The 20,345-nt window shown below is 38.0% G+C and overlaps 1 protein-coding gene across 2 annotated transcripts in view; it reads right to left on the bottom strand.

Annotated features, from left to right (window-relative positions):
• Window positions 1-19,400, bottom strand: part of LOC117983911 (T-box transcription factor TBX20-like) — a 60,271-nt gene extending 40,871 nt beyond the window's left edge. For both annotated transcript variants that reach the window (XM_034970556.2, XM_034970564.2), the window contains exons 1-2: window positions 18,855-19,400; window positions 14,469-14,754 (exon numbers count right to left, since the gene is read on the bottom strand). In XM_034970556.2, the coding sequence (XP_034826447.1) occupies window positions 14,469-14,754; window positions 18,855-19,059 (491 nt within the window). In that variant the 5' untranslated portion in view covers window positions 19,060-19,400. The remainder of the gene's footprint in view (window positions 1-14,468; window positions 14,755-18,854) is intronic.
• Between the last annotated feature and the right edge of the window lie 945 nt (window positions 19,401-20,345).

Below are 20,345 nucleotides of genomic sequence, written 5' to 3'. Positions count from 1 at the left end.
AAACAAACCAACAGCTGTCATATTAAACCGTCAAAGTAAAGATTACAAATGAAATATTCATCGGTGAAAGCGGGGTTCAACCCGTGGTTATGTAAATAAGTGGCTACGAAAATGTACATAATTAGTTTACACGTTTTCTCCGATGGCGCCCGCCTCCCCGCCCGGCATATTGCGTGGGGGCAGAGGGTGCTCGGGCGAGATTAGTCCACAATACACTTGCTAAGGGTACATTTACATGAATCACACATCTATTACACGCTGTGTTCGAGTAGGCTGCATGTGTCTCACTTCACATAACCTAGAAAACAGATAGGGTTGTACGCCTTTATTAAAAATGGATCTGGTTTTGAAACAATGTATCTGCTTGCCTTGTACGTATTATGATACTGTTAGTACTTATTAACTACAGTTTATATGTTTAATGTACCTATCATTAAATACCAAATTATACATCAATACACAACTGAAATTCATGTAATTGTAACTAACATTAGTAGGTAGATAAATGGTATATTTTCAAGTAATGAGCTGAAGGCCAAATCAGGTGAAAAAATTTCAGGTATGATCTACCTAATTATATTACACTCAAAGAGTATTAGAAAGCAGTATCACCATTGGGATTACTCAATAAAATTAATACCCTCTGAATGTCTTCCACGAGACGTAATACCATAGTACTACTTAGAATGGTTCAAAGAATAAGTACAGCCCACTTAAGTTTGTAGCTTGAAGGGTTCATTATTATTGCAAGTCTGTTTATTCAAATGAAAGAGCGTCAAAGCGATCGCGACCGGAGTGACAGCTAATCTCTTAATAAGACACAAAGCAAAGTGAATTCGCGAGGTGACGGTGAGCGAGGGCGGTGTCGACGCTCCGACTTCCAAGCGTAAAGGGGGAGAGGTGCCTCCTTAATTCTTTTGTCGTTTTCAGCTCCGTCAAATATCGCGTTTCCCGTTTGCATACATTTACACTGACGCCCGCCTCCTCCCGCGCCCCACCGTCCCTACGCCGTCTCTCACGAATAAAATTAGTGTCGGCAGCGTGACACCAACTGAATTTAAGCTTAATAAGATATTTATAAAGAAATTTCCAATTCAGCGGCAAAGTTCAAAATTTGCCTCGGACTACGTAAAGAGTTCGGTGGCGTTTTCAATTTAAACTTGGGAGCAAGTTAAATAATGTGCGAGCCCCGGCCAACTCGATTCATTTAAGGTTTTACTGAAATTAGCTTTTGGATTCGGATGACATTAAAATATCCGGAGACGGTTGGTGCCGAAGTTGGGAGCCCGTATCTTTGGAACTGAATGTCGGATATTCTGCTAAGCCTTTAATACGAGTTAGAATTGTAAGCTGAAACGCTACACTTCGAGCACTAACTGAAGCTTTGACGACTTCTCTAGTGCAGTCGTGCGAAATTTAGAGACGAAAGTTAGGTTAGGAATCTAAATTTTATTTTTTAAAACCTAAATGTGTTAAACTAACTAACATAAACCTACCTACAATTTAAGGACCCGAGAGCTGGCAGCTACCTTGGACAAGGAATTAGTTTGGCCGCCCAAAGCCTCCAAAGCCACGGTCAAAGCCTCCGACCAGACCAGACCAGAAACAATATAGAAATTATAAATTACCAATTTAGATATCCAACTCTTAAATTACCTATAAGATGTAATGTGCGGCACAATTTAAGAAATAAACGTTTTTTTTTTCAAATTGCCTTTACCAGCATCGAACCCGGGACCACCCACTTATAAGACTACAGCAGTCACCTCTGCGTTAGGGAGGTTGTCAAAAACACAATAGCAAACATATACCTACTTAATGTCAGCAGAATCGTTGATGCGTTGTCGGAACTGTAGTACATAGGTACGCGACAGTTCGAGACGGCAATCGGGGTGGGGACACTCCGCAAGCCCGCACAGTCCCCGCGCTCAACTGGTGAGGGATAGCACGGGTGACGTGCGGGTGTGCGGGGCGTCCTCCGCCTCATACCCCGATTGCCATCTCGACCTGTCAGGTACTCCAGCACAATCGTTGATATGCGCTGTCGCAACTGTGCTGTACCAACTTTCCAGTAGAACTTGGAGATTCGCTGGTTGATTTGAATTCGCGGGGTGATCGACCTGCGTATGCATTTCGCGCGCTAGCCGGATCGCAGTTAATGTGGGCATAAATCAGTAGCAACACGGTGACCCGCCACCTCGCCGATAAAACTCCAAATTGTTTCCCGCCCCCGACATAAATGTTCCACTAGATGGGGCACTTCGTAGTAACAACATGTTCGCACTCCTGTCAATCTTACCTACTTAATCCACTTTAGAAGCAGTTCGTTTCTAAAAATTAAACTAGTGCGATAACTGAATTATTATTCAGATAGATAGCTTTTTTTAGTAATCTCCTCTTTTGGAGACGGCTGCACCCTTCCGACAGGAGTCACAGTTCTTTTTATTTTCTACATAAATTTTTAGGCAGCGTTAGTACCTACCTATACGTAGTTGCTTTTCTAACTTATCTATGTTCGTAGAAACGGACTGCGTCTAAAGCAGAATACTTTTTTTTTATTCGCCATTTATTAGCCATGATAAACATTCACCTTTCCCCTCGAACTAAGCGTAAAGCTTGTGCTAGGAGTAGGCTCGTCAAAAGTGCAACCGGTGGGGTTAGAACCGCCAATGTTTCAGATTTCAGTCCGCTCGCTCCTTTAACCGTTGAGTTATTGAGGCTTATAATTGACAAGAGTGCGGATATCGACGTTCGTTGGAATATGTCGTTAGTGTTACCAGATATAATTTGATTATCTCTGGTGTTACTATGAAGTGCCTTATCTAGTGGAACATTTATATCGCTGTTTCTCGCCCCCGGTGGGCGCCGCCCTCGCGTCGCGTCGGTTCGCTCTTAAACGCCGTTTCAACTTCCACTTGTGAATCTCACTTTTTACTGTTCTCAAAATTGGCGTTGCGAATTGCTTTTCTTCTTCGCAGCTTTTACGGAGTGCGTCGTTGAATTCCTTTTCATGAATTCGATCAATGAACACCTACCAGTTTATTTCAATACTAATTTCGTTTTGCGTGTCTTCGTCCGCGTGCATTTAGGTTCGGGGTCGTCTAAGAGAGACCGCGATATAAAATGTATCGCCATCTCTAGATTTGAAATTAAAAACCCCACGGAAATCTTTTGTTTTCTCCATGTTTTCTCGGGATTAAAAGTGTCCTATGTCCTTCTCTAGGTAGTGGCGAATTGGTAGCTTTATGCCACAGTACTTATGTTGAAATCGTTTGAGGCGTAAAGAATCAACAAACGAATGGATAAACTTTCAAATTTATTAGACCTACCAACGACTTTTGTGAATTCGTGAATCGTAAAGTATTTTCAATTTGAACCTAAATCACAATTCTTTGCTTAACCATAATGTGGCTAAATGTATTATGTACATAATATCCAAATTATAAACTAAATACTTAGATAGGTCTAAAGTAATCTAGTAGATATGCTTTTCTGCAGGGAGCATGCTAGAAGATAGAAATTGCTACCTGTCATTTTTTGAAATGGTAAAATTCCTGAAATTGTGTTCCTTGACCTATCCTCACTAGTTTCTATTCACGCATTTACTTACAGGGACAGCGGGGACCCTGAGATACAGGTTTTGCAAACTTACTTCAGGGTCCCTGGCACAATTTTAAAAAGACCCTTTAAAACAGATTTACTTACCTACTGAATTCAAGGTAACGCTAGTCATTCAGTTTCCGTTCAAATTCACAAGCGAGCAGTTTTTACATTTACACGATTGTAAACATAATCGATAACCCATTTTTGCATGCGAACTATCGCGAACAGAGGAGTGCAGGCTGGCATTGGCAAATGCGAGCCAATTAGAAGATAAAGCGTTGACAATTACTGTGTTGGATCGCGATCGTATATCAACAATTATCGTGGAGTGCGACAAATGGCGGACTGTGGGCCGTGTACGTGTAAGCGCGGTGCACCCAAGCGACCTGCGCCTATCCATGGTGGACAAGTCATGTAGCCCTTACAAGTTATTGGCTGAATTAGATTATCTATTTAATTTTATCTAATGCTGAATCGTATCACGACTTTGTCTGTATTCTTTCACGAATATACTTATTTAACAATAACAAAATCATAATTGAAAATAACGTATCCCTATAGGCATTTACCGAAAGGGTATAATATCTGTGGATTATAAAAAATACATACCTACTAATATTATAAATGCGAAAGTGTGTCTGTCTTGTCTGTTGAATTGACATGACCCATCCGTTTAACTTGAATCCCGGAGCCTAAATGCACGCGGACGAAGTCCCCAGTCATCATCTAGTACATTCTACTAGACGATGACTAAGTACTACGCTGACTACTATGATCACTACTAAACTCTACTAGATGATGACTGTGACTACATCCGGAATGCTTTGTCTGTCTCCGGGATGCAAGCTGTCTCCGCACCAAATTTCATCAAATACGGTTAAACAGATGGGCCATGAAAAGGCAACAGATAAGACAGACACTTTCGCATTAATTATATAACAATGGGTATTTTTATAATTTACAGATAGGTACACGGAAAACCGCATTATATTAGTATCAATATATCCCACAAAATAATATTTACTTTTTAAAAATCTTAATAGAAAGTTTATAAGGCGCTTTTCCACTAGCAGGCACCAGTACGCAGAAGTGTGAAAAAATGCCGTGCCGTCGCCGTCGCTGGACGTGACAAGTGAAAAATCGTGTCATATTATATCTAAGATCTATATAATATATTAAAGGAAAAGCTGATTGACTGACTGACTGACTGATCTTTCAACGCACAGCTCGATATTTACTTATGTGACTGGCCATCACTGGCCACTGGTCTGGTAAAATTTGGGATGCAGATGCTATTATGACGTAAACATCCGATAAGAAAGGATTTCTGAAAATTCGACTCTTAAGGGGGTAAAATAGGGGTTCGAAATTTGTATGGTCCACGCGGATGAAGTCGCGAGCATAAGCTAGTTTATATATACGAGTACTTTCTTTCCCATGCCGGTGGCGAGCAATGGAAAAGCGTAGATAAATGAGTAATTCTTATTGGTTGCTGGCTAATATAATTAAATTAACTATTAAATTGCATAAGAAATAAGAAATTGTTGATCTTGGGATCTAAACTGCAAAATAAGTATAAAGATATTGAGCTCTTAATCTGAGCAGCGGCAAAAGGCCGTTTCCAATAATTTACGCAAATCCAATATATCACGATAATGAGCCAGATCATAGCAGATACCACTCGCAGCGACATTTTTTAAACAAACATCATCTAAACGTCGCGTCGCCGAGATGAAATAAAAAACACATCAAAGTAATTTCTATAGCTCTATAATCCGGATGATATAGTTTAAATTCTTTTGGCACATCACGTCATCTCTGCTATCATTTTATCAAGAGTTTGTATCTTACTTTCTTAAATTTTGCTAAATTATCTACGTGGACTGAAAATTCAGCATTTGAACAGAGCAACCGCCAAGTTTTCTGCTAGTTTTCTCGGTAGGAAGGGCATTTCCAACCAGTGCGTGGTAGAATACCTGATGATTCAAAAGCACCTGTGAAAAGTTGAATTGACTAAAATCTCTATATTATACTTACTAAGTATTTCTATTTCTTAGTGGCATCACCATAAAATCATCAGCATAAAATTTTCAAACTTTTGTATTCAGTTGATAAAACGTTTACTTAAGTTACCTAGTAGGTACCTACTTAGTACTTACACAAAAGTTCCGCAGTATACATCACACAAGATTTAATTAAAGGCACACTACATCTATTTTATGTAGGTATGCCTAGTGCCTACTTTACAGGAACCTAATTGCTAGGAACAACGTTGCAACAACGCTGCGAAAATTCCGTCAGAAATTCGACACTTGCGTGGGTGGCAAGATTCACCTTAGTTGCTGAGCCGCCGAAATCATCGCGACATCAAAATGCTTCAAAGAAACAATAAGAACACAATACAGTTTTGTCTCAAAGAATACAAAATCTTTTATGCGAAGTAAAATATTGTACAAGTTATTTATCATTCGGGTGGGAAATATTTATATTAAAGAGAACGGTGGTGAGAAGTAAATCAAAGGAGCTGTTGTCTGCCAAGTCTGTGATTATGTGTAGTCTCGGAGAACACCAAAATATTTCGAATGAGTTAATTTCATTTTTAATGCTGACTGGTTTGGGCTCAGGAACATAGTTCTACTATTTCTATAGTGTATAGTGCAAGTTCTATATACGTTTATTAATATGGTATAAATAATTTATATAGATACTATAATGAGTGATATCCATAATAAATATAATGAATACACACAATATACATCCATAGAAAATATAAGCGACTAATAACCGGCTAGATTCACGTGATTAGTCGAAGTACGTCCGACTATACTAGGGCCGAACGAACGTGCGAACTGGATCATAAATCATTTTTATCAGACCTCTCGGTCGCACTAACACGTCTTATGAAACTGAAATCTGATGCTCTGGTGTTGTGTGACAGTAAAAAAAGGATTTGTCGATAGTCGATAACAGATTTTAAAGAGCAAGAGGAAACAATACAAAATTAGCTGCCAGCTACCAGCGTCCGGAAGACATCCCTTTATTGATAACGCCTTCTGCGGCATTCTCACAATGATCGTAACGATTTATGACCCCGTTCGCACGTTCGTAGTGGCCTTAGTATAGTTTCATGCACGTTAGTTATTTAGCTTTGCGAGCAGAGGCCATTTGACAATGGACCTTGGATAGGCTCGAATCTAGTCTAGATACCTACTAATATTATAAAGAAGTAAAGTTTGTAAGTTTGTTTGTAGGAAGTAATCTCTGGAACTACTGAACCGATTTTGAGAATTCTTTCACCAGTAGAAAGCTACATTATTTCCGAGTGACAAAGCCTATATTTTATTTTGAAAAAATTAGAGATCCCTACGAAAATTGTATTAAACTACCCGCATAAAGCCGGGGAAGGTCGCTATTTAGTTATATTTATAAATTATGATCAAGATGTCACTGATTAAAAAAATTGTAATGAGACGTCAATAAAAAAATCTTGTGGACTCTTACACTAACTAGTACAGCGTTGGCAAACAGTGTGGCGGCGAACATCTTAACCACGCTCTGTTGCTGCCATAGACTCTTATATCAAAACATGTTAATTTAAATCAATTAAGACAACTTTACAATCGCCGATCGCTAATATCAAAGCGATATCAAAGGAGCAAATATGAGTAATAGTGGAAGTATGAGTTTTACGAGCGTTATAAATTGAATTTTATTTTCATCTGGCTCTAATAGCGTTCACGAGTGATTTGATCAGGTTTATTTAATTGAAGATTACGTTGCGATTATCGCTCTTGACGGACGATTTCAAATAATTGCTAGTGATCTGAGAATTAGTAGTAGATATCGGTAGTAGGTACTAGTAGATTCATCTGTTAAAAAAACCCGGCCAAGTGCGAGTCAGGCTCGCGCAATGAGGGTTCCGTACCACAGTCGTATTTTTTCGACATTTTGCACGATAATTCAAAAACTATGATGCATAAAAATAAATAAAAATCTGTTTTAGAATGCACAGGTGAAGACCTTTCATATGATACCCCACTTGATATATTTATCTCACTTCGAAAGTTGAAAATACTAATTATTAGTTCATGACCACATTTTAATTTTTTTTTTGTGTGATCTAACCCTAAATTCTCGGTTTTCAGATTTTTCCCCAAATGTCAGCTATAAGATGTACCTACCTGCCAAATTTCATGATTCGGTCAACGGGAAGTACCCTGTAGGTTTCTTGACAGACAGACAGACAACAAAGTGATCCTATAAGGGTTCCGTTTTTCCTTTTGAGGTACGGAACCCTACTCTTCTAACGAGTTTTAGTGTCTATTTCGCCATATAGACGTGTTATAGAGCTGGACGTAGAGGTGCACATAATATTATACACATATACATGCATACATACCTACTCTATGGAAAAGCATTAATTTTAAATAGGTTGGTATCTAAGTATATAGTCAAATGCATAAACAAACAGATGTTGAAGATTTGCTTAGTAAACTAATAATTTTAAAACGTACACCCCTAAAACATCACAATATTTGCAGACTGAATGAAAAATGGTCCCACGTTGAACAAAGTTCAGATGCAAACAAAAGAGCCGCTTAATAACAGCTTATCGTGTTAGATCTGCGCAAGATTAACATGGCAACTAGCAACTGAGATATAAATTATTCTATTACGCTTGTTATGATAATCTCTAGGGGTGGATGCGGCTAATGTGCTCGGATTTAGCGTCACCGCATTTTTGCTCGCCCTGATGTGGATGCAAATTGAATCATTCATTTTTGTCGCATCATGCTGCTACCTTAATTTTTAACTGAAAATTACCATCCTAACTATATTTCAGTAGCGGTTTTAAAATTGTTGGGTCCATCTGAGTTAACGATTTTGCTCTAGTACCTACCTACCTATTAATACGTGGGGTCTCAGGAGGTGCCAAAATACTTATCTAATAGTTAAGAAAATTACTTACCTAACATTTATTATTTGACATCTATAGGTATATTAATGTAATAGCAACAGCGCCATAAAACTGTAATTAAATGCTTACCTATGGGTACTCATTTTAGAATTTTAATAATAACCTCATCGATCGCATACCCAGAGGTGAGAGGTACCTACCTAATAATATCTATGCTGAATTCCTCTGACCAATCGGAAACAGATCGTCAAAAAGATGGCCATCATCAATTTGACATTCATATCGGAAAGTGGTCAATATCGGGAAATAGTCATCACGACCCGAAACACTGTCATTAAGTACTCATTGGACAGTGCAACGCCAGAATTTGAGTACAGTCTTCAGAATTACTAGAGCTCATACTTTTTTACAAGCTCATAAGTTTGTTAACTTGTAGTGAGTTGAGAAAAGTTTGTTTTTTGGCCTTCAACAAAAAAAATGTTATCTAGTTTCTCAGATGTTGAATTTACCGTGCACCTGACTCGGCATTCGCGACAATTCGGCAGATCTCAGTAGGGCAATTCAATTACATTGAAAGATCCCTCATAAGCGAATCGTTTTTCCGAGTCATTAATTTTTTCGAACGACACAGGGCTCTGCGCGATATGGCGGGGTGAGTCCGCGCGGCTATCTCACGAGATAATGCTGATTTATTTCAGCGGGCGACGGTCGCGATTCGTCGCGCATCGTCGCCGTGACATGTGAATGTCGCGTTTTTGTCCCAACACACTCTCGCGTAAAAATTTGTAACACAGACCTACAAATACGGTTATTAAAAGTCTGATATGTTCTGTGGTATTCATTAATTTAAGACTTTCACTAGATAAAACCTAAGATTTACTGAATAAATATTCAGTAAATCTTAGGTTTTATCTCAGAGAGGCCAAATGTTGAAAATTACCTAGTCATTTCGAGATGACGTATTTTAACAGCTTTCCACTATCAACCCGTCGTCGTCCATTCAGTTCAGTTTAAAAATCCGAATGATTAGCTATTATAATTATATTCCATAGCTCATGACTTTCAGAATATTGTTTTAATTTTTTTTGTAGAAATCATAAAGTTAGAAATAGACACGTGTTATATGCTCAAACTTGTCGATTTTGTAAGTAGGGACAAGAGAAGACTATTTCAGTAAGTACCTACCAATTTTCAAGTGCAAGTCAAAACACGAATACATGGCTGACTAGATCGATACACCTATCTAAAAAACTGACAATAAAACTGAAAACAAAGTGGAGCCAGTTCTATAATATAGGCCGTGTCCCTTAGCTTATTTGCCAATTCCTACGTTACAGCGAGTAGTCAAATCTTGTTTGTTTAACCGAATGTGCGCATTGTAGGGGCTCGCGTGTGCTCATTTGCGACGGTTAGTTGGCGAGATTTATGTTAATCGACGAGGCCGACTCGGATAAGTCCGCGTGACGGCGTGTGGCAAATTGTCTCCCGATACGAGTTTTGAAAGCCCCTTTGAGCGTTTAATCTTTTAACCCGACTTCCAAAAAAGAGGACGCACTCAATTCAGCGCGTTTTCAGCATCTCAAGTTCTCAGCCGCCGCCGGGTTATTATAAAGCACGGGTTTCCACTCACAATGAGAAGAGTACCTATAGGTGGATTAGTAGACTTGACACTCCTTTGAGAACTTATGGAGAACTCTTAGGCAGGCCAATTCTCTCACGACGTTTTTCTTTACCGCTGAAGTATATTGTTTTGTCTTTTCCTTGACATACTGAAATAACCCTCCTTTGGGCTTTGCCGCAGTCGGGTAAAAATAAAAGGATGTATCACGCACTGACCTAACACAACTAGGTAACACATATTAAGTACCTAGGTATATTATTCTTTAACTTTAACCAAAACATGAAAAGATTTGTTAGCCGTTGGTCCTATAAGCAATTCGGTGACGTACCTAACAAAAATAGTTTCCAGTAAAAATTAAGTATTGCAGATAGAGCTACGTAGGTATCTAAGTATTCTTAGTACCTACCTGCTACACCAAATCATTTTCGATGTAGTGTACCTAATTAGCTAAGTTTATTTTGGATACCTATAGCTCAAGGTATAGATAACATCTAAGCTATTTAGAGAAAATAATGCTTATTTGGATGTTGTTTTAGCACACAAATAGAATAAAAACTGCCGTTAACTCGAGAATATAACAAACTATAAATAGCTGCTAAGGCTGGTTTTATAGTTAGTCATCATAATAGTCTTTATTGTTTGATGTGCTTGTATCATTGTCATTTTATATGCTGCAAGATATATATACTATTTGTTATAGGCATGAGTAGATGGATTCAAAGTCTAGCATTTCAGTCAAGTTCTTAAAATATGTTTATTTTATACTAGCTGATGTCCGCAACTTCGTACGCGTGGATTTAGGTTTTTAAATTTTACGGGATAAAAAGTAGCCTATGTCCTTCCCCGGGATGCAAGCTATCTCTGTACCAAATTTCGTCGAAATCGGTTGAACGGTTGAGCCGTGAAAAGCTAGCAGACAGACAGACAGACAGACACACTTTCGCTTTTATAATATTAGTATGGATTTTAAGATAATAATAAACAATACCCACGCTAAACTTCGTAGGTACTTATATAGGTAGTATTATATCGCTGCTGCTATTTTGCAAGCAAGTTGTAAGCAGTTAGTGATAGGTACCTACCTACCTAAAACATGATTTTTCTTTAGCTTTTCATTGCGAATCAACACAACATTAAACAAGCATTGTGATTGTTATGCACGGCTTAGCTTGAGAATAAATAATGGAACTGGAATATTTCCGAATGTCGTTTTTATGGCGCATGAAAGAAAAAACTGACGTCGTTAACTCGAGTACATTTATAAGGTATAAAATATAACCCAGGTATCAATACGGCTTTATAGACCATGAAAGAGCCTTCATTGTTTCGTTGGTTTAAAATGTCATTTATTTAAAAGAAAAAAAAAATTATATATCGGTTTGAGTGATTAATAATATAATCCTCCTCCTTTCTCCTATAATCTTAGCGACTAGAATAATGTTTTAATGCAATTAAAAAAATTCCGGATTTCCTGGAAATCAGGAAAATTAAAATGTTATTTGGTAAACATTTTTCTTCACTTTTTATACATTTAAGGGACCTAAAAATATATGAAAATCTATTTAAGAATGTGCAAATGAAACCCCTTTCAATAATAATTATGGTGTCAGACTTGATCCAGTAGGTAGGTACCACTAAAGTTTAAAACTTCGCCTTCTATAGTGACAATAAAATATTTTTCGAATTATTTCATTTGCAATGAAGTTGGACAAGCGTTATTTAAAATTGTTCCTTTCAAATAAAAGTACTGGTTCGATAGTACTGGTATCCTGCCCCCCTTTATTACCTAAAAGTATATTATAGATACTTAATATTATTTATTCCTTAAGTGCTAAAATTTTTTTTGAATCGCAGAAAACATGGGATTCAAAAAAAGATTCTAAAAAAGAACGCTACGTAGGACCAAGAGTTTTACTTAGTTGTTAGTTTAGTTTTTGAAAAAGTTCACGTTTTTTTACGGAAATTCAAAAATTAAATTAACCTACTGAAATAAACAATCTTTTTTAGGGTTCCGTACCTCAAAAGGAAAAAACCGGTCAAGTGCAAGTCAAGCTCGCGCAACGAGGGTTCCGTACTACAGTCGTATTTTTTCGACATTTCGCACGATAATTCAAAAACTATGATGCATAAATAATTAAAAATCTGTTGTAGAATGTACATGTAAAGCCCTTTCATAATATGATACCCCACTTGGTATTGTTATTTTACTTCATTTTTTTTTAATAAGAGTATTAGCCATGTTAAATGACTAATATTCCCCTTTCCCCTCCAACTAAGCGTTTAAAATTCGGCTGTTGTACGGAATCCTCGGTGCGCGAGTCTGACTCGCACTAGGCCGATTTTTTTCAACAATTAGATAGATAGCTTTTCTTCACATTGTATAATGTAATTATTATTACTGTTTAATTTCAGTCGCGCGGGCGGGCAGTTGGTCGCGTTGTCGATCGGTTGCACGGGTATTATTGGTATTACTCACAGGTAATACCTATTGTTCGGCCGCGAGGCGAGACGGACACGCTTCGCTCAGCAGACCATTTGCCACCTACCTTATCGTCGTCAATTCGATATATTATGTACTTACCATACCAAAACGATAAAATATGATAAGGCTTAACTAATAATAACTTATTATAAACACGAAAAATTATTATATAAATAGTAAGTACCTACGTCCTACACCTACCTACTATGTATTCCATTTTTAACTTTGTAAAAACCATGTAATTTTTAGGGTTCCGTATCTACAGATAAACAAGGAACCCTAATAAGATTACTTCGTTGTCTGTCTGTCGTGTCTTTCAAGACCCGTCAAGGGTATCAAAACCTAAGTATAGGGTACTTCTCGTTGACCAAGAATTATGATCATATCATGCTTACATAGCACAAGTAAAGGGTAAATTCCGAAAACCCTGAAATTGTGGTTACACGAAAACGAATTAAAACTAATTAACAGCTAGTGACGCATATTTTAAGGCAAAGGCCGTGGATACAGTAGAAGTTTAAACTGATAGGTAGGTACATACTCTATTTATCAAGAGCACGGACGGGCGATGTTGGTGTCGCGACGGCGATTACCCATTGTTCTACCGCGAGGCGCGACCGACATGCATCGCGCGGCCAACCGTGTGCCACCTACCTTATCGACAACTCGATACTACCACAGAATATATAATATACTACCCTGATCTCGTTAAACAATAAGTTCACTTTTCGTTACCCACCACCGCGAATTTTATAGACGAAAGTAATTTTTTTTCAAGTTTGTGCGGCTTCATACAATTTCCACACGTCAAAGATTTTTGCGGGAAAAATCGCGCATGCGGGCTTACTCGAAGAGAGAGAGAGAGAGAGACAGAGGTTGGTCACCGTGGCCGACATTTGGTCAGTAAGGTTTTATAATCTGATTACTTAATAAATTTTTGTTACTTTTAACACTTGATATGACGAACATTTCATTTAAGCATAGGCGTTCATTAAACAAAGGCCTTCATATAATTTCTTCGTAGAATTTAAGTACGTGGATACAGTAGAAGCTCAAACAGAGTACATACTCTATTTATAAAAAGCACGGGCGGGCGCGGATTTGGTGTCGCGACGGCGATTACCCATTGTTCTGCCGTGAGGCGCGACCGACATGCCTCGCGCGGCCGACCGTGTGCCACCTACCTTATCGACAACTCGATACTACACTGATCTCGTTAAACAATAAGTTCACTTTTCGTTACCTACCACCGCGGATTTTATACACAGGATTAAATTAGAAGTACCTATGTTTTATAATGGCGGCTTCCTTACAGATTAGAATTTTAACGGGAAAATTATGCTTTTACGTAAAAATTAATTTATGTATTACGTGCGAACTTAATATGTATTCACATACTTGTTACTTAATTTAATTTAAAGAAAATATAAGTAAGTAGCTAAGTACCTAAGTAGGTCTAATACAAGTGATTATATTTTAAAGCTCTATTCTTGAAATAAAATTATAAACATAAAGATAAAATAAAAATAGAAAAATCAGTTTCCTCTTTCCTCCTTTTCATTGTACCTATAGCACACCTATAGTACGCGACACGTCGAGATGGCAATCGGAGTGGGGACAACCCCCACACCCGCACGGCGCACAGCCCCCGCGCTAACCCAGTGCAGGACGTGCGGGTGTTCCAACCCCGATTGCCATCTCGACCTGTCGCGTACTGCTTGTGTAATTTTGAGACCAGCCAGCTAGTCTCAATTTCTCCACAGTTTAAAACGCAGAATGAAAATAAGTAAGTATTATATCTTTGTAAACGATACGCATCAAATAAATGTAAACAAAAATTGTACCTTCCAGTCTTCGTGATGATCATTTCCGTGCCTAGCTCGTTGAATTTGTCCCATAGCTCCTTGGTCTCTAGATGACACTGTATATGCCTCATTTCTTCACTAGACCAGCGCTCGGCGAGCTGGGGGTTGCGGGGTGGGGGGGAGACGGCTCGCGAGCCGCTCGGCGCGCCGCTCGCCGAGCCTGCCTCAGAGGTAGATGACACATCGACGGGGGAATCCCGCTCGTATTCAGGGAGAGGTGGTGATGGGGACCCAGAGGCGGATGCAGTCGCGTCCACGAACTTTTCTGTAGAAAAATATTCTCTAATGGATGAGCAGCCCAAACGTCTAATCAGAAGAACGGGTGTCCCAAGATTTTTTTAAAAATTTACTTGACCACATCACAGCTGATGGGAAGTGATGATGTAGCCTAAGATGGGACGCGTTTACCTATAAGGTAGGTCCTGCCGGCTACTGTACCGTTGCGCACTGGTTCGGAATGCCTTTCCTACCGAGAAGAACCAGCAAGAAACCTTTTATCTAAATACTAGCTGACCCGGCGAACTTCGTACCGCCTAACACGTCACTCTATTGTTTTGCCTGCCCGGAACCCCTCCACTAACACTTAAACTTTATGGTATGGTATTAAAGTTCAAATTGACTTTTATGTATTATTACGACTCTTTTGTATGAGAATATAGAAAAGTGTTGTTTTTAGACTTTTTCAGGCAATTTTTAGGGTTCCGTAGCCGAATGGCAAAAAACGGAACCCTTAAAGATTCGTCATGTCTGTTTGTCTGTCTGTCCGTCTGTCTGTCCGTCTGTCTGTCCGTCTTTCTGTCCGTCCGTATGTCACAGCCACTTTTTTCCGAAACTATAAGAGCTATTACTATTGAAACTTGGTAAGTAGATGTACCTATTCTGTAAACCGCATTAAGATTTTTATAATAGAAAAAAAACAATAAATTTTGGGGTTTCCCATACTTAGAACTGAAACTCAACATTTTTTTTTCATCAAACCCTTACGCGTGAGGTATTCAAAAATTCGCGCTTCAAAAATGATACCTATTGAGGTTTCTGATAGGTATAATTTTTTTCTAAGTGGTAAAATGTGTGTGTCCCCCCCCCCCCCCCCCCCTAAACTTAACTTCTAAAATAAGTGAATGATAAAACTAAAAAATATATATGATGTAGGGGGAGTCCGGGAGAGTTTAGCAGGTAGGAGACATTAGCCACTGCTCATAGAATCTTTGTGGAACTAGATATTGCGACTTTGCCACACTTCTTAGACTCCATAGGCGCCTCCCACCTCGCTCACGAGATACCGTTACGATCGGCAGTTTGGTTTAGGAGTGAGAAGTAACTAAACATTTTCGTGCCGGTAAGTAAATTTTTTAAATTTTCGATATTTGATTTCTGTTTCTTACTGTGAATAGATTCCAGTATATAATTTATATACATCGTAAGTGTAATTATCCTAGTAACATTTACGGCAGACAGCTTTTACTTAAGTGTCATAGTTTTTTATAAAAATGTAATAACTGACAGATTTGTGTGGGGTGGGAGACATTACCCTGGCGTCGGGAGGAGACTTTACCCCGGGTAATCTCGCCCGTTGTTTCTCCGGCAATAATATTTTTGTATTACCTCCAGATGTAACCACTATCGTCCTGCCTTCCTTCATTACCTTCATCATCTACTGTACAACGTCAGTCAGAGCCTTCAACATCAGCATTAGTATTCATGAATTAATCTGCGGCGTCTAGAGCCAATTCACCATCAATTTTGACTGAGGAAAAAATCTGAGCAACCAATTTCAATATTAAGACAATCAGAAGAGGTAGCTTCTACATCTCAAAATCTGGATGTGACAACGGTAGATTCTGATTTACGAAATAGACCAAAAATAGTTGTACCACAAATGATTCTATCAATTCCAAAGGCTGCTCCTTCGTCGTGGTAAACAGCCCAAAAAATTTAAATAAAAACGCCAGAAAAACTAGACCTAGATGATGATATAGGATGATTATGCACCAAAAAATGAGAAAATTAAAATTACTTAAAAACAAAAAAGTAAAGCAAAGAGAAATAGACCATTGAAAAAGACAAGTTTTACAGTCAAGTGACGGTTAGACTGACCCTGACGAAGAACCCAAGTATGAGTAGCTATGATAGTCCATGGGATGAAGTAGGAGATGAAATTGATAATCGGTTTTGTTTCAGCTGTGGAGAAGAGAAAGTTATGGACATGAGACTTATGACCATGAAATCCGTTGGACTGTCCAAATATGATAAAGACATGATGAGGAGCAGTTTATTTATATTAATTGCTCCAATTGATAAAGGAATTCTCATTTACTACAAAATAATATGTGTCAAATTTTTATGATTAATTTTTTTTATAGAATTTTAATTTGTAATGATTATTTTGCCTGTTTTTGTACCCGGGTAAAAGCTCCCCACTTGGGGGGTCAAGTCTCCCACCCAGGTGGGAGATATTAGCCAAATGTCACTTTGGTAGAAATCGTTAATTACTCATAAACTATTAATGATGTATCAAACTTTATTAAGAGAAAATATAGCTAAATAGTGCAGCTTAAGATACAATTTATAGAAAATAGCGATTTTTAAGTATATAAAGATTTATGAGCATTTTAGTGGAAGGCGGGTATACTCTCCCGGACTCCCCCTACATTAACATGCAAACTTCCACCGAAAATTGGTTTGAACGAGATCTAGTAAGTAGTTTTTGATTTATCGTGCAAAATGTCGATCAAATACAATTGTACTACGGAACCCTGTGTGCGCGAGTCTGATTCGCACTTGGCTGTTTTTTTTTTTTTTAATTTTTCTCTCCGTAAGAACCATCCTCGTACTTCAAGGAATATTATAAATAAATTAGCGAAATTGGTTCAGGTGTTCTCGAAATTTGCGCTTAGCAACACATTCAGCTATTCATTTTATATATCTCTACATAGTATAAATAAAATAAAGTCGCTTCCCGCGTCTGTATATATGTATGTATGTATGAACGCGTAGATCTTTTAAACTACGTAACGGATTTTAATGCGGTTTTCACCAATAGATAGAGTGATCCAAGAGGAACGTTTATAGGTATACTTTAATTCTCAAAAAATTAGAGATCCCTAAGGAAATTAAAATAATGTGAATTAGGTCGGAAAAAATCCTCTCATTTGAGAGTTTCCGAGGCGTGCGCTGCCTTAATGGTCAAAGTTACACGAAAACAATGTATGGTGAAATTCTTTCACTCAAAAAGTTCTACAAGAAAATCCGTGATAGCATACATGTATCTTTTAAGGTTGGCTCACAATACTCGATTTTATGATTTTCAAATGTGATCTGAAACAAAGCTTTACTTTCGAGGGTGTTTTTAGTGACATACCTACTATTAATTCTTATCAAAATAAAATAGTTGAGTTTAGTTGTAATATTTAATTTAGACCAAAATTGCCCTTCACATAATTTAATTTAGAATAATATCTTACGAGTTATCACAAAATTAAAATAATATGAAATATTTATACTTTTAAGTTTGAAAAAAAAAATGCAATAAAATTACAAAACTAATTTTAAAATTTCCCCTTACATGTGGTAAAATAGGGCAAGTTTGGAAGGTAGTTCTAGAGGTGGGTGAAAGCTAAGATTTTTACGAAAATCTTACGGGTCTAAAGGGGTAAATGAGAGTTAAAAGGTTAAAAGAAAGTCCTATGTTTTTGCTAAAAAAAATGCCATTTGTTTCCTGTAGGCCACGCGGGCGAAGCCGCGAGCAGAAGCTAGTTAGACATATTTTACATATAAGAATATGTGTAATTTTAAGGCATACAAAAATATTCCGTTTGACCTTAATTGCCAAAATAAAAGTTCTTGTAAGTAGGTAGGTACCTAGGTAATAAGTTTTAAGAAAGCATTAGATAAATAGGTAAACCTTACACTAGATTTTCTGACCAGATAAAATGTAATTAGCTTACCTACCTATATACCTACCTACGGTTATCTTATGTAAAATGTTAAAAACTTACATGAAGAATCTACAGTTTTTTATTATTAGATATACTTATTCCATAGAGTTCCCTTAGAGTTTTTCAAAGATTACCTTACCTAGGCTTATGCTATTCTCTGAAAAAATAATTAAACATTTAGGTAGGTATACCTACCTACATTGCTTTTCCTCACAGCTTTGCTCTATTGAGATTCAAGTCATTTAGTTACTAATTCATCTCAGTTTCTAGGTAACTAACCGATTTTGATTCAACTTTGAAGTGTACTTAGGTTATTCTTTTGAACTGCAAAAAATTCATCTCAATCGGTCCAGTAGTTTTTGTGCGATTTGTGCACAACTGAGTCATGGCAATTTCTATAATATCTATGATGGAGATGGAGACAAACCTAAAGGTGTAAGCGTATCTTCCCTTGGGTCCCTGTGTCTCCGCGCCCTCCGCTCCTGGCGGTCCCTGGCCATGATGGCAGCGATGGAGAAGTCCGTGGCGCAGGGCCGCGCCGAGCACTCCTCCTCCATGACAGGCCCCCGGCCCTCGCCTTGCAGCAGCATCAAGAACCTGCGGCCCCACGCCTCACCAACTGAACATCCCATCTGTGGCGCAGACCATAATCAGGGGGCCTAAATATGTGTCTTATTTGGCGACCACTGTCCGCTTTTCCTTATTATTTAATACTCTTTTTTACAGTTACAGTCAAATATCTTTTTAATAAACAAAGTTGTAAAAATAATCACCAAGAAATAAAAACTCTACACAACAAAAAATACAGCCTCCAAGCTTTAAGTGACTTATTTCAAACAATAATTAAAATAAGTTTCAGTGTTTTCACAGCGATCGAAAGTTTCGTGGTGGGTGAAACTTTTTACGCGAAACCAAGTCGATAGATCGGACCGGTGCGACTCCGCGCGATTTGAACCCGACTGACGACCGTGAGGCGGCGACGCGCCACAGGGAGGGGCCTGATGCCGCCCTATGCCACCACACTCCGACCACGCACACAACCGCTTTTTTATTACTTCTTTCTTATTACATGCATCTCCCTCCCACTGACTTCTTCACTCGTACTCTGTCTCTATCGCGAGTTTTTCTCCGCGCGATAACTATTGAAATTCGCTAAATGGCTCACCGCGGCACTGAAAAGGCTCTGGTTAAACAGTGAGCCAATATCGAAGTACTTAGTCTCGTTCACGTCACTATTTATGCATTTTTAAAGCTCGCAGATCGGTTGGTTGCGATTGATTTGAGCCGCGTTGCAGTTGTATTATTATGAAGATCAAATTAATAGCCTCTTAGAAGTTATACGAAATGTATGGCGGGCACTTTGAGATTATAGGCCATTAAAGATCAAATGTGTTGTCTGTTAAAAATATTTTGAGTGCTCTGTGTTTAATATCATAAAATATAAGTTAAGTAATATACCTACCTACCTATTTATCTAATAGGTATATTATGGTATTTTTTACATAATATAATACCTACTTATGTAGGTAAGTAAGTAGATATTTAAGATCTTCAATGTGCAAAGCTGATCAACTAATAAAGTAAGTTAATTAAAAGATATGTGTGCTACAGGTAAAACTTTTCGTGAAGTGATAATATTATTATAGCCTACAATAGAGGTACTTAGGTACCCTACCTACGACAGATTTTGGATTTATACTAGCGTCATCATGCCTTTCTGAGTTAAAAAAATTAGTAGGTACGTTTTATGAAGGATTTTTGCCTTCTTCTCGTAAGAAGTTTTTTTTATAATTTAATAGGGCGTACCCTATTAAATTATAAAAAAACCGACTTCCAAAACCACTACAAAGTAAAAAATAACTTTTGTTTCTACACGTGTATCTACTTACTTATAATAGGTAGGTACTTATGTAGGTTC

This window comes from Maniola hyperantus, chromosome 1, assembly GCF_902806685.2.
Source record: "Maniola hyperantus chromosome 1, iAphHyp1.2, whole genome shotgun sequence".
In the NCBI taxonomy this organism is placed as follows: Eukaryota; Metazoa; Arthropoda; class Insecta; order Lepidoptera; family Nymphalidae; genus Maniola; species Maniola hyperantus.
This window is presented reverse-complemented; position numbering and strand designations above follow the sequence as displayed.